At 40.5% G+C, this 21,241-nt stretch overlaps 1 protein-coding gene across 10 annotated transcripts in view; it reads right to left on the reverse strand.

The window, feature by feature from the left end:
• MTUS1 (microtubule associated scaffold protein 1) overlaps window positions 1–21,241 on the reverse strand; it is a 176,852-nt gene that overhangs the window by 105,070 nt on the left and 50,541 nt on the right. For all 10 annotated transcript variants that reach the window (XM_049865096.1, XM_049865094.1, XM_049865098.1 and 7 more), the window contains exon 2: window positions 5,598–7,865. In XM_049865096.1, the coding sequence (XP_049721053.1) occupies window positions 5,598–7,691 (2,094 nt within the window). In that variant the 5' untranslated portion in view covers window positions 7,692–7,865. The remainder of the gene's footprint in view (window positions 1–5,597; window positions 7,866–21,241) is intronic.

Consider the following 21,241-nt stretch of genomic DNA (forward strand, 5'->3'; position numbering starts at 1 on the left):
GGTATGCCCTGTCATACTATCCGCTCTACTAGAAAACAGGTTTGTCCAGGGGCAATCAGCACCATACCTAGTACACAACAGGAATTCAATAAATGTTTGAATTCTACATATAGGGGTCCTTGGGTAGTGCAAACAGTTAACGTGCCCAGCTGCTCACCAAAAGGTTGGAGGTCCAAGCCCACGTAAAGGTGCCTAGGGAGAAAGTCCCAGTGATCTACTTCCAAAAAATGAACCACTGAAAGCCCTGTGGAGCACAGCTCGACTCTGACACACGAGGCTGCCACGAGTCAGAGCTAACCTGATGGCAGAGAGTAACTGGTTCTATTCCATGCTTAGGAAATGGGATCCTGACCTTACTCAAAATACAAATTACAACACTGTAAGCTACAGTCTGGACATGTGATCAGGAGGGACCAGGCCCTGGAGGAGGACATCATGCTTGGGAAAGTAGGGGGTCAGCGAAAAAGAGAGAAACCCTCAATGAGATGGATGGACACGGTGGCTGCAACAATGGGCTCAAAGTAGCAACGACTGTGAGGATGGCGCAGGACCGGGCAGTGTTTCGTTCTGCTGCACAGAGGGTCACTGTGAATTGGGGCCCAGTCGATGGCACCTAACCAACAAAACAAAAAGCTCCAAGTTATATTCTCACTTTACATAAAGAGAAATTGGTGTCTCATAGAAACCAAGTACCTTGTCCAAGGTCACTTAGCCAGTGAATGTTGGAGCTGAAATTTGAATTCAAGTCTAACTCCAAAATCCATGCACTTAACCTCTACGCTACATATTCCTAAATAGTACCCTTCTTTGTTTGTTTAATAAATAATGAGAAGATGACTTATAAGAGAGATATGAAAAGCCCCAGACCGATGACAGTTGATTTCATACAGTATCTATTGTCTTAACTAACTAGGTAAACATCCCAAGAGAACACCTGTAGGTTGTGTTTTGATACCGAAGAGCAACACAAAATTACTGACATAAACTGACAAAGATCTTCAGCCTCTACCATTCCAAAGCTATCTAAATCAATCCCCCAGAGTAAACCTTCCTTTACAAAGTAAACAAAACTTCTAACCAACTAATAAAAGTGAATGTTTAGCCAATCAGATTTGCTCTGTCTTTCAGAGCCAACATTCCACAAAACTTTAAAACCCTGTGGTGTAGCAGAGAAAGCAAGGATTTGTATCAGGAGATCTGAGTCTGAATCTCAATTTTACCAGTTACCAGTTCAGTGAGTTTTAAGTAACCTCTCTGAAGCTTTAAAATGTGGATAAAAACTACCCTGTTATTACTGGGAAGAGTAAATGACCATGCTTGTAAAGCACCTGAGTGTTATTGGAAAAATGAAGTGGCATGGTATGTGTAAAGCGTCTGAGCAAAGCAGGGCTTCGAGCTGGTTCATTCTAGTTCTAACCTCTGCTGAGAATTTGCATTGCTACCCCAGGTATACTAACAAGAATCTACGTTTTAACAAGATCCCCCCCCGGTGATTCATAAGTATAGATACGATTCTTATGTACATAGATAAGAATCACCCAGGGGTCTTGTTAAAATGTAGATTTGGATTCAGTATATCTGGGGTGGCAATGCAAATTCTCAGCAGTGGTTCAAACTGGAATGAACTGGTTCAAAGCCCTGGAGCAAAGTGCTTGGTACAGAGTAGACACTGAATAAATATCAGTTCCTCCCCTTTCAGATAATTTACGACTCTTTTTTTTTTCCCTAAGGCACAATCGCCAAAACGGAGCCTCTGTAATGAGTAACTACATTCGGCCCTTTGTATTAAAAAAGGAAACGTTCTGAAGGTTCACATAAACCCTGACCACCAAAGAGTTGTGAGATTATGGTCAGCCTCTGGACTCAGTAAATTCAAGGCCTAATTTAGCCCAAGACTACCGGAACACACAGAAAATTAACATCCCTCTAGGACTGTCTCATCATAGATCCCGGGGCAGATGTAGAATCTCTGGGTACTGCCGAAGTGATCAACAAACTAGAGTTTGAGTAAAACATGCAGCAAATGGTGATTCATTCAGCTCTCTACAATACATGCAAAGCCTGGAACCTGTCTGTCCATCAAGAATCAGTCAGTGACTCCTGGTGACCCCATATGTGTCAGGGTAGAAGTGTGCTCGAAAGGGTTTTCAAATGCCCCTCGAGAGATAGGTGGAAGTGTGCAAGGGGTGAACTAGAAAATCGTAGGCAACGTGTGCTTGAGACAGGACCACTGAAAAGTTTAGACCAGTGTGACAAGAAAAAATGTCAGTGCTGAAAATATGGACCAGTCCTCCAGGATTTACAATGTACTTCATATTTAATTATGAAAACTAACTGTAAGATTCCTAAGAAAAGATGAAAAGTGCTTCTTCTACAAGATGTGCTGGGATGCACTCAACCTGATGATTTTATCATCTTACTTCAATGCCATGATACGAGCCTGAAAAACAGACTTCCATCCTGCACGTGGGAAACAGAAGGTTAAACTTCCTCAATGCCCAAATCAGAAAAAGCTTCAGATTCCAACTTATACAACCAATTTGTATTCAAAACAAATGTCGTTTAAAGAAACTATGCTAGTTTTCTGGGGGTAGGAGACCAGTATACAATAAATGCCTTCTGTACATCAGGGAAGAACAAATGTCTTGTTTCTACGCAATCTGTCAACACCAAACTAAGAATGTTGACAAGAACTACCAGAAGTTAAATCCAAAACCAAACCCATTGCCGTCGTCAAGTCAATTCTGACTCATAGCGACCCTACAGGACAGAGTAGATCTACCCCATAGGGTTTCCAAGGAGCACCTGGCGGATCCCAACTGCCAACCTTTTGGTTACCAGCTGTAGCTCTTAACCACTATGCCACCAAGGTTTCTGCCAGAAGTTACTATCATTTAATTTAAAACAATATAGGCATAACTAGTTTCTAAATTTGACTTCAAAAGAACTTTCAAAATCTGTGTTTTGAAATAATGTACAATAGTCTAGAAATCACTGTAGTTTATCACTCCTCCTAACGGAGAAGGTGAACTTTTAAAACCAAAACATCTCTAAACTGACCCAGCTCAAGAATATTTTCAAGTTTTTCCTAACCCAATCTCCCCAAATCTCCCAACAATTGCCTCCTGTGTGTGCCCCCATGCACCCTGAACATGGTTCTAAAACAGTCCTTTCACGTCTTGCCATACTTTATCATTACACAGAATTCTCTAATTCCCCCAAATATGTGATAAAAACCAAACCCATTCATGTTGAGTCAACTCTGACTCACAGTGAACCTACAAAAAAAAATCCAGAAAAAAACGCCACAGTTTCCTAGCGAACCTATAAACTCATTGCCATCAAGTCGATTTTGACTCATAGTGACCCTGACAGGACAGAGTAGAACTGCCCCATGGAGTTTCCAAGGAGCACCTGGTGGATTAGAACTGCCCACCTTTTGGTGAGCAGCTGTAGCACTTAACCACTACGCCACCAGGGTTTCCAAAGTGACCCTGTAGGACAGAGTAAACTGCCCCATAGGGTTTCCAAGGCTGTAAACCTCTACAGGAGGAGGCCACATCTTTCACCTGCAGACCCGCTGGTAGTTTTGAACTGTCCACTTTTGATTAACTGCCCAGCACTTTAACTACTCTGCCACCAGGACTTCAAATATATGACAGCAAAAAAAAAAAAAAACCGAACTCGTAGTCATGGAGTTGATACTGACTCATAGCAACCCTATAGGACAGAGTAGAACTGCCCCATAGGGTTTCCAAGGAACAGCTGTTGGATTTGAACTGCCAACCTTGTGGTTAGCAGCCGAGCTCTTAACCACTGCACCACCAGGGCTCCAAATATGTGATAAACCAAAAACACCAAACCCACTGCCACTGCCATCAAGTTGATTTTGACTCATAGTGACCCTACAGGACAGAGTAGGACTGCCCCATAGAGTTTCCAAGGAGCTCCTGGTGAATTCCAATGGCCGACCTTTTTGGTTAGCAGCCACAGCACTTAACCACTATCCCATTAGGGTTTCCAAATATGTGATTAAAAAAAAAAAAACCTTGCCACCAAGTCGATTCCGACTCATAGTGACCCTACAGGACAGGGTAACTGCCCCATAGAGTTTCCAAGGAGCGCCTGGTGGATTCAAACTGCTGACCTTTTGGTTTGCAGCCGTAGATCTTAACCACTATGCCACCAGGGTTTCCAAAATAGGTACCACGAAAAAACATATATAGGCAGTGCCCGGGTTACGAACAAGGTCCATTCTTGAGTCCACCTTTAAGTCTAATTTGTAGGTAAGTCAGAACAGGTGCATACAGTTCTTATTTAGCCTTCCTTTAGTACAAGAAGGAGCCCTGGTGGCACAGTGGTTAAAGTGCTCGGCTGCACACTGAAAGGTCTGCAGTTTGAACCCACCAGCCGCTCCACAGGAGAAAGATGTGACAGTCTGCTCCTGTAAACATTTACAGCCTTGGCGACCCTACGGGGCAGTTCTGCTCTGTCCTTTAGGGTCGCTGTGAGTCGGAATCCACTCAACGGCAGTGAGTTTGGTTTTGGTTTTAGTGCAAGAAAAGGCCTAAAGCCTTTTCAATGATTTAAAGGCTGCCCATGCAGCAAGTGAAGGCCATCGTGATGAAGAATCTGCTGTGAGGAGGGGCTGGTCCTGGTGGTGCAGTGGTTAGGAGCTACTGGCTGCTAACCAAAAGGTCAGCAGTTCAAATCCAGAGCCCGCCAGCCGTGTCCTTGGAAACGCTATGGGGCAATTCTACCCTGTCCTGTAGGGTCACTATGAGCCGGAATGGACTTGATGGCAACGTCAGAGGTTGGTTCAATCATTTCGAAGTGAGGGCAAACTTACATAACGTTAAAGGGCAAGGTGAAGTTATCTGTAAGTCTGACGTTCGTAACCTGGGGACTTACTGTACTGCTGTTTTGCTATTCATGAATAAAAAGGATTTTGTTTACTTTAGGTACCAGGAATCACATTACAGCTGCAAGAGACTCCAGATATCCAACTAGCCCAATCCTTTCACCTTTGGACCTCAATGTCTACCTGCCCAAAATCACATTAGCTGGTCAGAGGCAGAATCAAGAATACTGCAAGACAGAGCCCCACTTCCTGAAAGTAATTCCTCAACAACAAGACGTTAGCAGCTTTTTGTAAGCTGATACTATTTACCAGTACTCACTAGCCATTTCTTAAATCTGGGCCAGTACATTTTAAAGTTTATAAGCAGTCCTTTTTTTTCAGAAATATAAAATTTAATCGGATTATAATCAGACATTTAACTTCAAATCTATACCAAAATATTAAAATAACTTGTTCTGTTAGCACAGTATGAAAAGGGGCATTGATAACTCTATACAAAATACTGAACTTAAGGATTTTTCAATATGCAGGTTACGCATATTGTGACCTAGTAACACCCTAGTACACACTGATGCTGACAAGACCAAGAATTACTGAATACATTAACACCTGAAAACTAATCTGCACACCTAGCTCTGCCATAGTCTTAACGATTAATGCCATATTCTTAACTATTGCCAATGTATCTCTCAGCTTCTGCCACTACTCTCTGAAGCTGGCAAAAAACTCCACTTACCAAAAAGAGGGAACCATATTCAAAGGTCTCGTTCAAAATTTCCCTTTTGAGCTCTTGTTTCTCCAGAGGTACCCCGTTTCCTCTTTCACCCTTCTTTTCAGGGCTAATCCCATCGATGTTGGAAACGTACGTCATTCCCAAACACGCTGCGCTTTCCATTTTGACAGGGAGTATGCCTTTGATCTTCTGGAAAAACGCAGCGACGGACCCAGTCTCACATGCTGAATTAGAAGAACCTGCTTTGCCGACATCTTCCTGATTCAATTTCACGGCAGGCGTTGTTCTCGGAACCTTGTGTGAAGCATTTTTAGAATGACTTGTGACATGTGCAGCCTGGCTAGTAATGAGTTTATTAAATTGCTGCTTATGCGTCTTGTTAATTAGGATTTCTGTTTTCGTGTCTGCATTCAGGTCGGATCTTGGTGTTTTGCTCAAAGCCGTCACCTGTCTTGAGGAAGACACTGATGACGGGGATGAAGCACTGGTTAACTGAGGTCTGGGTGTGACCTTTGATGAAGCAGGGTCTTTGGACTGCAACACTGGTCTAGATATAACTTTTGCTTTGATGTTCTTGAAGTTTGGTCGTGGGTAACTTATAATTTCAGTTTTTCTAACTTTGCTGCCTGTAGGAGTGTTAGTTTTGGTTGCTGATTTTCCTAGGCTAGTTTTAGACACGTTCCTAGGTGTTTCCCTCAAGTTTAGCAAATTTCTAAGCTCTCGGTTACCACTTTCCACTTTACTAGATTTCTCCGTTGCTTCAATAGGTGAAATAGAAAAAGTTGCATTTGTGGGTTCTAGGACTGGAGTTGACATGCAAACTGTGTTACCTGCACTAGTGAACATATCATTTGCATTCCAGGATAGTTCAAAGGATGAAGCCACCTTTTGTCCTGGTGGGCTACTTAGCGTCAACTCTAAGGTACCATTTTGGGTACCCAAATCCTTTTCATTGGACGCAATTTGTGTCTCTTCAGTCACAGCGACTTTATGCTCTGGGTTCAGCCCTTGGACTTTACTTTTATTGAAAGCTGGCACTAGTAAAGGGCATTCATCATCTATAAGACAATTGGACACTGTTTCTCTTAGATTTTGGCCCATTTCCTTTTGCCCATACAAGCCCTGTGAATGTGTCTCACTATTTGATTCCTCTTTAGATAAACAAAAGAACTCTTGTAATACAGATCCACGGGGAACATCCATGCCATCAGAAACTGGTGTTAGAGCTTGTATCTCTTGTTCTCCAGCTAGTTGTTGCTGTGTCCCATCTGTGTGCTCACTGGCGGCCTTTCCCGAAGAATATTGACACTGATTTCCAATAACTGCAACAACAACATCAGTTTGCATCACCCCATCAGGAAATATTGTGTATGTTGTATCTTGGACCCCTGATGATGCTGCAAGGGCGTTTTCAAAGCTCTCTCTACCATAACTCTTCTCTCTCACATGCACCTTGTCAGAAGGGGAAGACGTTAGAGTGGAGCAGCATAAAGATGTATTTTCATCTCTTGTGCTGGTTGGTTGCAGACTTTCGGTGGTATGAAAAGACGGACTCTTATCAATGGCATGATGTGTTAGAAAGGTGCACTTAACTTCATCCTCTTTCAAGTCAAAAGTCTGGTTTAGCTCCAAGGCAGCAGGGTGGCTTGTACAGTTCAAATCATCATTAGGCTTCCACAAGAAAGGCAGCATTGGCTCAACACTCTGGTCCTGAACTTCTCCTCGGGGATGACAATTATTATGCAGGTACTCGGTCTCCTCTGTATTTAAAACACCTGCAGAAGGCTGACACATGACATCCTGGCACATAGCTAACATCCCCTCACTGATGAGATCACTTGAAGGCTTTTGGTGATCAAGTACTTTGACACACTGATGGTTTAAAGAAACATTTTCACCACTGTCCACAGCCGGGCGGGTGGTTTCATAATCAACCACCATGTCATCTGGGTTGGCAGGATTCCAGTTCACATCAGCGCTTGAAGAATTTTGTGTAGGTGATTTTTGGTCGTATGGATACGCGTTTCCATTTTTATCACAGATAAATAAGGACTGTAATTCATGCTCTGTCTTGCCATCCGAATTATCATCGTTCATCCTGAATATCAGCTTTAAATGGCTGCCATTCTATTTCTTCTTCAAGTTCTTTCAAATGAGAGGGAGGGAAAAGCTGTCTGCTTCCTAAGTTTTTCGGCACAGTTAAAGGTTTTTTAGTCTCAGGTGTCCAGCAATGTAGCTTTTACTTTGAAGTTGAAATGATTTAGTTGTTTCCTGTAAGAAATAAAACATTTAACTCAAGTAAATATTAGAAAAATTAACAGGTCTCCTCTTCATTAATTTGAATCACACTTTATATTCACATTTATAAACTAAACTATGGGGTAATTAAGATATCATTAGCTCATCACCATCTCCTTTCAAAAACACTCTTTCCCTGGGAGGAACAGAGCAGAATGGAAGAGACACACTGCCAACACTGCTCCATGACTGGCTTCCCAGCGGAGATGCCTGCTTCCCACTGGCAGGCACTTAGCAACAGGTTTTCCTTCTTGTAGGCTGAGAGAGTGACCACTTGTCTTAATTTTCCAGGGACAGTCTTCATGTATGCCTATTGTTGCAGAATGACTAACGGTCTCCCCCTTTCGCTCTCAGAAGGTCCCCTATTGTCTCTCTGGAGAGTGATTACCAGACAGAACAGGCAGGCTGGGAAGAAGAGCTAGAGATCAAACAAGAAAGACTTCAGGCATTAGAGATGAATCATCTCTATCTCAAACATGTGTCACTTAAATATTGGGGGGGGAAAAAAGTTTCTGACTCTTAAAAGTTAAAATGATACTCTGTTGGTAGTTTTTCAAAAGGTGAAACAGAGTTACCATACGACCCAGCAATTCCATTCCTAAATATCTACCCAAGGGAAATGAAAACGTGCCAACATAAAAACCTGTACATGAATGCACCTTGTCTGTAACAGCAGCGTTATTCATAATAGTGAAAACAATCTAAAGGTCCATCAGCTGGTGAATGGACAAGCAAAATGATGTACATCCACAGAAAGAAGGAAGTATTGATATATGCTACAACATGGATGAACCTTGAAAACATACTAAGTTGAAATAATCTTGTCACAAAAGAGTACATGTCATATGATACCATTTACATGTCACATCCAGAAGAGCTAAATCGATACAAGGAGAAAGTTGATTAGTGGTCGCCTAGGTTTAGGGTTAGGAGTCCCTGAGTGGCGCAAACAGCTATGTGTATAGCTACTAACTGAGAGGTTGGCAGTTTGAATTCCACCATAGGTGCCTCAATCTGTTTCTGAAAGATGACAGCCATGAAAACCCTATGAGTGCAGTTCTACTCTAAAACACACAGGGTCGCCATGAGTCACAGCTCAACAGCAACTTTTTTGGGGGGGAAGGCTGGGAAAGGAGCTGGGGAGTAGACAGGGGAAGTGACTGTTAATTGGTACAGGTATTCTTTGGAGGGTGATAAGAATATTGCAAGGCTAGATTTAGGTAATGGTTTTGCAAAGCTGAAAATATACTAATTCATGACCATTGGGATATATGGTTGCCCACCAGCATTTTCTGCCTCTCAGGCTGACTGGGAAGCTGCTATACCACCGACAGTTAGTGTGCTGCAAAGCAGGGGGCTTTATGACTGAAACAAACAAAAAAAAAAAAAGATGAGTATCTACCGCAAATTACTGTTTCTACAGGGTATTGTATGAGGTTGCGCATTTTTGGTAAGAAAACTAGAAATTTTGAAAGTTTTTATTTGGTACACATACGTACCAATGGACTCTGGGGGGACTCTGGGGTAGAATTAGTGGGACAACGTATGTCCCCCTGGTCTTGAAGGGTAGGCTTGTGGGAAGAGGCAAGAAAAAAAAAAATCCATACCACCTACCAAAAATTCAAACACACTCAATGATTCAACATGTTTCCATTAATAAAAATGCATGGCATCAATAAAAAAAAATTCAAAGCAGAAAATAATTGGGTCTTGAAAGGTTAAAAAGAACACTGAATTGCATATATATTTTTTTAAAACATGAAAGCTTTCGAATTCAATGGTTTTGCAAACAACTGACATGACTTTTTTGGGAAAACTAAAGTTCTTAAGAAAGGTCCAGTAATCAAGTAAGGACTTCAAATAAATCATACAGATATCAGTTGATCTGAACTGACCTTTTAATCCTAGTACTTAATGTCAATCAGGCATTACATTTCTGTTATGAAGAAATAAAATATCCATTAGGAAAAAATAAATGGCACTCTGTGACCTATAAATTTCAAAATTAAGAGTAGATCTCATTTTCCTATTTCATAATCTTTACGTTGTATTCAAAGTTCTGTGACCTGAATATGATGAGAAGGAGAGAACCATGGAAGAACTGAAAGGATCAGTATTTTCACTCACAGTGCTATGTGCATTTCTGGTCATGCATCCTGAAACCAGTCTTTACTGGGGGAAGGAAGAAAAGCTGCAATGTTCATCTCAACAGTGTACACACCCACTCCCACATACACACACACTCAAAAAGGGATTCTGAAACCTAAAATAAGGGCTCTGTGATTTTTATACTGCTGTAAAGGGTAAATTTTTTTTTTTTTTTAAAGGGTAAATTAGTTAACTTTTTTTTTTTAAAACCATATAGCTCTCTAATTCATAAAGGAGCCACTGAAGGAATAGTTTATTGGATAGCACATTAATAAAAGCTTGTATGAAACACAAATTAATATTTTAGTATAAAATATGTTCAAGTTAAATGTTTAAATCAAAAAGTACCTTTATTCATTTTTAAGCATATATGTGTGGGGTATAATTTCTGTATAAACACCTTTCTGTTTCTATGAAGACCATTACTCTTTTTTTTTTTAGTATAAGCAAATATGAGCAAAACCAAAAAAACCAAACGCACTGTCATCGAGTTCAGATTCATGGCAGCCCCATGTGTTACAGAGTAGAATTGCTCCATAGAGTTTTCTTGGCTATAATCTTTACAGAAGCAATTCTGTGCCAGGCCTTTATTCCATGGCACCACTGGGTGGGTTCAAACTACCAACCTTTAAGCTAGTAGTCAAGCACAAACCATGTGTGCCCCCCCCGAGGCCCTTAATATGAGCAAAGAGCACTGCAAATATAAGCATTTAACATAAATCATAGAAATAATTTGTCAGGATTAATGGAGTGATCAGATGCAACCGATGGAGCTTTACTACCTAAGTAAATGGGTCATACCTCAAAGCGTTTCAAGTTATTTTTTAAATAAATGCACAACAGGTTTATTTGGATAAATTACACCACGAATTCCATGTCATATAGTGTTTAGGTTGTTTCCAGTCTCCCTCTTTTATAAATCACAATAAAACAAATACCTTTGCAATCTTTGACTATTTCTAAGTATTTCCTTAGGAAAAACTTCCTGAAGATAAAATATTACTAGGTATGAAAATTTAAGGCTCTTAATATAGTTTGATAAATAGTTAAATGGAAAAAAAGGGCAGGCAGGGTTCCCCATACTGCATATATTCATACATTTATGTTACAGATATATGACCTGAGTTTTGCTCTTGAAGTTGTGTATTTTAACATCGTCTCATGAGCACTTTTTCATGTGACATCAAAACATTTCTAAAGGTTGTAAAATTCCATTAATGTTATAGTTAAATATTTTAGATCTACAAGGCAGTGATTTACAGAGTAAAAGGAGAACAAAGAACCCGGCAACCTTTCAACTTTCACCAAGTACACTGGGTTTATGTTTTTTTTTTTTAATTCAGAACAACAAAGAAATTGCAAGCTTGGGGAGCAAACTATCAAAAAATACCACAAAAAGTGTATTCAGAAGAAATACTTAAGCAGCAGAGTTTTGATACAAAATTGAGTTACTGAAGTTTTTTTCTACCTTTACAGATAAGAATAAAGAATTAGTGAGTATAAAGATTTGGATACCAAAGAGGTTCTGCAGTTAAGTTTATCATTATCAGTTCACCATTCACCAAAGAAAACAACAGCTTCACGTCACTATCACCATAAAGATAAACTGGTGGACAGAAGAAGTTGGCCAGACTTCCCTCAGAAGTTATCTTAAAAATGTTCATGTTAAAAGTTGGTCATTTTGTCTTATGGAAATTTCATTTCTCTCCTACTTTAGAACAGTACCTAAATTTCCATCACCCATAGACACATATTCTTTGACTTAATCTCACATAGTACATTAAGCAATGTTCTTATATTTTTATAGTTGCAATATAATTTGTAAAGCCATCAATATGTTCTGGTTTTATTAAAGCGAAAGTAGAGAATTAAAAACAAGCAAAAAAACAAACAAAAAAGGAACAGAAAAACTTGGAACAAATCCTTGCCCAAAGGGAAAATTTCTCAAGTTCTCTTTCAGTAGCACCATCTACCAGGACAAAGTTGAACGATCAAGTTTGTTTTCTTGGAGAGCCATTTGGGAAAACAGGAAGATCCTTTTCAGAAAACATTCTGGACCAGAGAGAACAAATTCCCTATTTAATAAGGTTTGGGAATACGGCTATGGTAGCTCCTATTAAACAAAGAGATTATCAAAATGTGAATTTCTATAATGATTAGTAAGTTGGAAAACTGGTAAATATGAAGTAAAAGAAATGGTCAATAATAAGAACTATGAGTACAGGGTTTGACCTGTATAGTTGAAAAAGCTTTGTATTGCTTTTAGATCTTTGGGAAAAAAAATACTTTCTGAATCTTAGAATCTTAAGAAGAATGCTTATTTATTTCCCAAAGATAAAATTCCATCATTTCTTACAGTGAGTACAAATTATCTTTACTAAAATCATTATTATATATAATTGTATTCATTATCATACTAAAGCTTGAAGAAATTTTGGAGAACCAACTCCAACCTCATTTTACAAATGAGGAAACGAACTCTAAGAAATAACTACATGACTTGGCCAAAGTAGTTATTAGTAGCAGACTACTCTAATTTCATTAACTGAACTATAAATTCAATAGAGGTCTAAGAACCATGACTTCTGTATCTTCCTATTACTCATAGGCCTAGCCCAGTAATTGGTACTTAATATGCCTAAACTGCTACACCAAATGATAATTATGAAATAAAGAGTATGTTTTGATAAGTCATACATGAAAACTAGTCGCATTCTTTTATAGCCTTACAGAACTTTAGTTTTACTCCTTTTTATGTCAATATACAACAATCTCATGTCTTTTAAGATGAGAACGCAAATACAGTTATCATTTATAGTTTCCAAATCACATAATCATGTTAGACTTCTTAAAAGTTTTTAAGAATTCACAAATCACAACAAAAGAAGTAATTCACTCAGCTCTCTGGGTTTTAAAATCCAGCATATCACTTGCTTTAAAACAAAAAAGAAGAGATTCGCACAATAACTAAGCACACTCATGGTTTGCCGCCTACATCTTGCTATCCAGCTCATTTTTTCTTAGTTGGGATGTTGTGTTGGCCTTTGAATGACACAGGCTGCTCTAAACCTAAGATAATGCATTCTTTTGACCCGAGCAGGGAATCTCAGCTCCTGCAGCTTTGTCTACAGGCGAGTGGCTGCTTCTATAGGGGTACTGCATATGTAAACGAATAATTTTTTTCCTAAGGATCAGAACAAAGCTGGTTCCTATGAGGCAGAGGTTAAAGATATCCCAAATGTTCAACTTTTCCAAACTGCTGACCCACTCCATCATCTCCAGCATCAACTACTCCCTCTCCCCTCAGTCCTCTCCCTTTGTCTTTGGGCTCCCTAATTCACTGCAATGTCTCCAAGAACTCACTAACAGTACAAAGCAAATGGCTCGCACAGTTGTGGAGGATGGCAAGTCCCAAATTTGTGGGTCAAGTGTAGGCTTCTCCCTGGCCCTCAGGCTCTGCCCAAAGGCCCTCAGCTTCCTTGCTCTGTGGGCTGGGAAGCCCACTGCGCTGTCTCCTGCCAGTCTCTCCTTCCTTGCTGGTGGAGGACTGTTCTCTCTGCTCTGGAACTGGCAAAACTGACCAATCCCCTTGGTGGGCCATCATTATCCTATCTGCACAGTTCCACCCAATCACCTCGTTGGGAGTTACAAGACCATGGCAAGAAAAGCCACACTAAGTAACTCATCACACCATGATATATCTGTGGCATCAACAAAGCCTGAGCTGTATGTCTAAAATAAAGCCATCCAGCACGGCCCGAGCACAGGCTTTTGGCAGGCAGTCTCCTTGTACAGGCCCCTCTCATCTAGACTTTGAACTGTCCTTGACGTGTGTGTGCGGGCAGCAGAGGCCTGGTAAGATAGACAGTTCAGGCAAAAACGTGACTACAGGGAAGATAGTCTTTACAGGCCCTTTTGGACGCTGGTGGACAAAATAATAGTCACTACTTTTAAAAGGGTAAGGCAGATGACTCTCTGTGTCCTACAGAAAACTACACAGCTTCCAGCTTTAAATTGTTAATAACAGGCCTGGTCCCTGGGTGGAGAAAATGGTTTGTGCTGATGGCACAGAGGTTAAGAGCTTGGCTGCTAACTAAAACCGTCATCAGTTCATATCCACCAGCCACTCCTTGGAATCTCTATGGTGCCGTTCTACGCTGTCCCATAGGGTGACTATGAGTCGGAATTGACTCGGCAGCAATGGGTTTTTTTGGTAGTCAAAAGGGTGCCAGTTCAAACCCACTCAGCGGCATTCCGGAAGAAAGCCCTTGCGATCTGCTTCCACAAAGGTGACTGCCAAGAAAACTCTACGGAGCTCAGTTCTACTCTGTAACACATTGGGTGGCCATGAGTCAGGACTGACCTGACAGCAACAGGTTTGTTTTTTTTTTGGCTATACAATGCTACCAGATTAATTCCCCCAAATTCCATTCTACATTCAATGTCACGGAGAGAATGCTGAATAGGGCAACCTGGAGACCATGTGGTTTTTCCAAAGGCTTGAGAGTCATGTCAGTCTTCGTAAAACAGACATATACCAACACAATGAAGTGTGCACAATTAGCGCTTGACTGGATAATGAGATATTAGGGACAAATCTTCCCCAGAGGCAGGTTTCCTAGAGTGAAGTAATTCCCAAGTAAGAGGCAACGGAAGAAGCCACCTTGGCACAGAACTAAAAATGCCTGCTCATAACACAGTATGTCCCTAGGGAGGGCCATGATGGTGTTTGCAAACACTAAAGCCTGTTCTAGAAATTATGTTTTAGGAATATAATTTTTCCAAGCATAATTATTTCAGAGTTTGGAGATCAGGTTTTCTTTTAAAATAGGGGTTACGGGGGGGTTATGGTGGTGCAGCAGTGCTGTGATCATGCTGAGTCCTCTTCAGAGACTTGATGCTTAACCAACCCGACTTCTAAGCCTTTGCAGTAACACACTCTTTGTAGCAATGCAGCCCAGACTGTGGCTGCGGAAAGAATCACAACCCAAAACCAAAAAAAACAAAACCCAAACCTACTGCCGTCAAGCCGATTCCGACTCTTAACAACCTTCAAAATGCCTCAGTCTGAGAGAAACCAGGTAAGACACTGGTTAGAATAGGCACTGAAGCTTAATTCCGGTCTTTTAACTCCAAGTCTTCAGAATGTCAGCTACAGATGGGGAAGCATTTTCGGTTGTTTTTTTTTTGGGGGGGGGGGGGTCCTGTTTTATTCATCATGTATCTCGAACACTCAGAAGAGTATGTAGAGTGGGTTCTTAATAAATATTTATATAAATTTGATTTTGGATTTTGACTCCTTTGTATTTTAACACATTTGGACATTAACTTATAAGGGAATTCAATCCTAAAATTGATTTTCACCAGGGAACTTGATAATGGCAGGCGGTTTATATTCTTAACCACTGCACCACCAGGGCTCCCTGTGGTGACTGGGAGGACCTAATTCTGGCGTTTTGATGTCAGGAAGCCCATTTACCTCTCATGCTAAGCCACATCCTCCCAAATAACCTTTAATAGAGATGGTTTGGACCCCAGATACCCAACTCTTTGTCATATTTGCTTACTGGTCCTGAATCCAGATTGATAAGAAGACTGTTATTGGACGGCTCAGAAATTACAAGTATTACATAGGTTTATTTATTTTCTTTAATTCCTAGCTTAAATACAAGACTTCCTTTTAAATCATCTGTCTTAGGAATATATTTTCCTCCTTTTGGGAAGCATAACTGACCCAAAACAGTATAGTGAGAAGGGTAAACAAACTCCTTCATAGTCCATTCTTCAAGTCCTCTTATGGTTTGGTTATTTGGGATTCAGAACACAGTTTCCATTATTAAAAACTATACATAAACAAGTGTTACGTTCCCAGGCAGCCTACAGACAGCATTTTAATCAATAAAGTAGCACAGCTATTGACTCAATAGTACTGCTCTCCCTGCCCCCCAGAAATATGGAAAAGGCAGCTAGCATTGCACACGGGTCCCTAAATGCCAGAGATATCCTCTGCCAGAGCCACAGGTTCTACATAAATAACATTCTCCCTGCTCTCCAGCAGGCAAAGTGGAGACAGTAATTACTCCTCTTCCAGCCACCCAGAGAAAGGGATTCCTTTCTCTAAGTTTCCCAAACGGTGAGGGCCTCTATCTTTGTTCCCATCACCCACACCCGCACTACTGTTGCGTTGGGAGTAACAAGAAAGGTTAGATTCCCTCCAGATTTTTCTCTCCCTACTTGTAACAGCACCAGAAGTTAATACAGTCCTTCATCTCAAGAATGAGTAGGAGTGGGAGAGAATATCATTTGATGTAAATATGCTGGTATAAAGCCAAGAGTATCATTACATGCAGAGAAGGCCGTACAGATAACAACTAACAGTTTAAATGCTTAGCAATGCTGGAATCACCGGAAAGAGCCTTATCTTTTTATTATAAATCTGATACTTGTTTGGAACTCTACACCCTAAAGGGGGAAAAGCCTTGGTGCGTAAACACTTACTACAGAGCCCTCAGCCTAGGCTCAATTTTGTGCAATGATAAACCCCAGGCTTCAATGGCTAAGTGCGAATGGCCAATGGGTGTCGGCGGGGGGCTTTTCTCCTAACCCCAGTCACCCAGGGATTCAGGCTGACTGAGGCTCCATTCCTGCAGGGTTTCCATGATCACCAGTCACCTGGAAAGGACAAAGTGAGCACTCACTCTAAATCCCCTGCCTGGACATGACAGCCATCACTTCTGCTCACATTTCACCAGCCAAAGCAGGTCACAGGACGACACCCAACCTCAAAAACATCATAAGTACAATGCCCAGGAGTAGAAGAACTGGAGACGGTTGGTGCAAAGCATTAAGGTAAGTGCAGGAAGAACTTATTTCTGTTAGGAATTAAGTATGTCCACATTCAGTTTAGGACATACAACAAATGAAGACCTATGCTAAAATGTGCCATGAATGACACTAGAGTTCCTCTGTCTAAATTATGCCGTTTCAGCCAAGATCATTTATTAGTGACTCACGGCTTTCAGGGAAGGGGGAAAAAAAAGATAATAAGTGAAGGCTTCTATCTGTCACCAACATCTAATCCCATTCCAAAACAGAGTGGGTTTGTCTTTTTGTTTTTTGGAGGGTTTTTTTTTTTGTTTTTGCTCTTGTTGTTGTTATAAAAGTATATAGATCACTACTTGATAGGTGGGTGAAAAAAACTCAAACTTTTAATTAAATATAAAAAGTTTAAAGTAGATAAAATCAAACTCGTTGCCATCGAGTTGATTCTGACTCATAGCAACTCGATAGGACAGAGTAGAGCTGCCCCATAGAGTTTCCAAGGAGTGGCTGGTGGATTCAAACTGCTGACATTTTGGTTAGCAGCTGAGCTCTTAACCACTGTACCACCAGGGCTTCTTAAGGTAGATAGTTATATGATAAAGTATAACAACATGTTAATGGTTATGTGATGGGTATTCAGTGTAAAATTCTTTTAACATTGTTATGTGTTCGAAAATGTTCATAATAAAATGTTGGAAAAACAATACAAAAAGTATATATAACACAATATTTTCCATTTCAGTGTTTTTCACATGTACAATTTGATGATGCCAGTTATATCAATCATGTGGTTTTTATGACCAGTAACTGTGGGAGAGACTGCCTGGCTGCTCAACAAGCCCACTGCCTCTCCTTTCTGGCACACAGCCAGACATTTCCCAAACTCCTTTACAGGTAAATACCTTATGTTATAGCCAACAGAATGTAAGCTGGTGTTATATGTACCACTTCTGGGCCTGGACCCAAAAACTCACATGTGATCTTTCCTGCTCTTTCTCCTTACATGGTTTGACACAGGTTAACACAAGAAGACAACTGTTGAACCGTATGTTGAAGACGGTGGAACCACAAGATGGAAGAAGCCTGGACCCACCAATCAGAAATGCCCATTCTAGACCTCATATGAGCAAAAAATACATTCGTACTGTATTTGAGCCTGACCATTTTTAGGGTAGATTTTATGGGATGGAAGTTTTAAATTCTTAAATAATACTGTAGCCACTTTTAAGGAAGGGCCTTAGAAGTTAAACACAATGTCATTTTAGTCTTATTTTTGTCAAAACCAAAGATTTTAAATGATTACTTGCTTAAGATGGATAAACGCATACAACCCGCTAATCCTTGATTGTATACAAAGCAGGGTAGCTGATTCCATTTGACCTGTATTTTTACCTGCTGAAAAATGTTCAAACACTCAAGTTAATACCACCTAGAAATAGTCAGGAGAAAGGTAATAGCCATGTACTTGACTTAATACATTTTGTTCACACTACACAATAAATTATACCAATACATCCTCTACATACTGAACAATCTCCCTGCTCCTTTTTCTTCTTTAAATCCTCCTCAGCTTTGCTTCATCCAAATTCTTCACAAGTGAATCTAGTGCTGGGGTTGGCAGACCATTTCTGAGAAGATCCAGATAGTAATAGTTTAGGCTTTGTGGGCCATTCAAATCTCTGTTGCATCTATCTAGCTCTGCTGTTGTAGAAAGAAAGTAGTCATAAACAACACATGAATGAGTGTGGCCATGTCCCCATAAAACAATGTACAAAGACAGACAGTGGGAAGGATTCAGCCCTCAGGACACAGTTTTGTCGACCTCTAATCTAGTTCATTCCCTTATGCATCAACACTCACTTTCATCTATACAATGTCATCACCACATTTAAATATATATATATATTTTCCGAACGTGTCTGTCAGTTTGTCATACTGTGGGGGCCTGCATGTTGCTGTGATGCTGGAAGCTATACCACCGGTATTCAGATACCAGCAGGGTCACCCATGGTGGGCAGGTTTCAGCTGAGTTCTCAGACTAAGCCAGACTAGGAAGAAGGACCCGGCAGTCTACTTCTGAAAAGCATTAGCTGGTGAAAACCTTATGAATAGCAGCGAAACTTTGTCTGATATAGTGCTGGAAGATGAGCCCCCCAGGTTGGAAGGCATTCAAAAGATGACTGGGGAAGAGATGCCTCCTCAAAGCAGAGTCAACCTTCATGACGCAGATGGAGTAAAGCTTTCAGGACCTTCATTCGCTGATGTGGCACAACTCAAAATGAGAATAAACAGCTGCAAATATCCATTAATAATTGGAGCCTGGAATGTACGAAGTAAGAATCTGAGAAAATTAGAAATAGTCAAAAATGAAATGGAGCACACATGAACATCGATATCCTAGGCATCAGTGAGATGAAACGGACTGGTATTGGCCATTTTGAATCAGACAATCATATGGTCTACTACGCCAGGAAAGACAACTTGAAGAGGAATGGAGTTGCACTCATTGTCAAAAAGAACATTTAAAAATCTATTCTGAATTGTAATGCTGTCAGTGATAGGATAATACCCATTAACCTACGAGGAAAGCCAGTAAATATAACCATTATTCAAATTTATGCACCAACTGCTAAGGCCAAAGATGAAGAAATTGGAAATTTTTACCAACTTCTGCAGTCTGAAATTGATCAAACATGCAATCAGGATGCGCTGAATTTACTGGTGATTGGAATTTGAAAGTTGGAAACAAGGATTGGTGGTTGGAAAATATGGTCTTGGTGATAGAAATGATGCTGGAGATCGCGTGACAGAATCTTGCAAGACCAGTGACTTCATTGAAAGTACCTTTTTTCACCAACATAAACGGCAACTATACACATGGACCTCACCAGATGGGATACCCAGGATTCAAACTGACTACATCTGTGGAAAGACACGATGGAAAAGCCGAATACCATCAGTCAGAACAAGGCCGGGGCTGACTGCAGAACAGACTATCAACTGCTCATATGCAAGTTCAAGGTGAAAATGAAGAAAACTGAATAAGGACACGAGAGCCAAAGTACAACCTTGAGTGTAACCCACCTGAATTTAGAGACCATCTCAAGAACAGATTTGACACACTGAACATTAATGACTGAAGACCAGACAAGTTGCAAAATGACATCAAGGACATCACACATGAAGCAAGTAAGAGGTCATTAAAAAGACAGGAAAGAAAGAAAAGACCAAAATGGATGTCAGAAGAGACTCTGAAACTTGCTCTTGAATGTTGAGTAGCTAAAGCAAAAGGAAGAAAGGATGAAGTAAAAGAACTGAACAGAAGATTTCAAAGGGCAGCTCGAGAAGACAAAGTATTACAATGACATGTGCAAAGAGCTACAGATAGAAAGCAAAAGGGAAGAACACACTCAACATTTCTCCAAGTGAAAGAACTGAAGAAAAAATTCAGTTTCACCATATCCTTTCACCACACCTGACCCAAGCCATGGTATTTTCAATTGCATCATATGCATGCAAAAGCCTCGAGTTGTAATAGTGAAGGATTCTATGGGGAAAACATTAAACGATGCAGGAAGCATCAAAAGAAGATGAAAGGCATACACAGAGTCGTTATACCAAAAGGAACTGGTTGATATTGAACTATTTCAACAGGTACCATATGATCAGGAACTGACCGTGCCGAAGGAAGAAGTCCAAGTTGCACTGAAGGCACTGGTGAAAAACAAGGCTCCAGGAATTGACAGGATGTCAATTGAGGTGTTTCAACAAATGGATACAGAGCTGAAAGTGCTCACTCATCTATACCGAGAAATTTGGAAGACAGCTACTTGGCCAACCGACTGCAAGAGATCCATATTTATGCCTATTCCCAAGAAAGGTGCTCCATCCGAATGGAGAGATTATTGAACAATCTCACTAATATCACACGCAGATAAAATTTTGAAGACCATTCAAAAGTGGCTGCAGCAGTATATCAACAGGCAACTGCCAGAAATTCAGAATGGATTCAGAAGAGGATGTGGAACCAGGGATATCATTGCTGCTGTCAGAGGGATCTTGGCTGAAAGCAGAGAATACCAGAAAAATGTTTACCTGTGTTTTATTGACCATGCAAAGGCATTCGACTAAGTGGATCATAACAAATTATGGATAACATAGTGAATAATGGGAATTCCAGAACACTTAATTGTGCTCATGAGGAAACTTTACATAGATCAAGAGGCAGTTGTTTGAACAGAACAAGGAGATATCACATGGTTTAAAGTCAGGAAAGGTGTGTGCCAGGCCAGGATTGTATCCTTTCACCATACCTATTCAATCTGTATGCTGAGCAAATAATCTGAGAAGCTAGACTATATGAAGAATGGGGCAAAAGG

Source organism: Elephas maximus, chromosome 22 (assembly GCF_024166365.1).
Source record: "Elephas maximus indicus isolate mEleMax1 chromosome 22, mEleMax1 primary haplotype, whole genome shotgun sequence".
Classification (NCBI taxonomy): Eukaryota; Metazoa; Chordata; class Mammalia; order Proboscidea; family Elephantidae; genus Elephas; species Elephas maximus.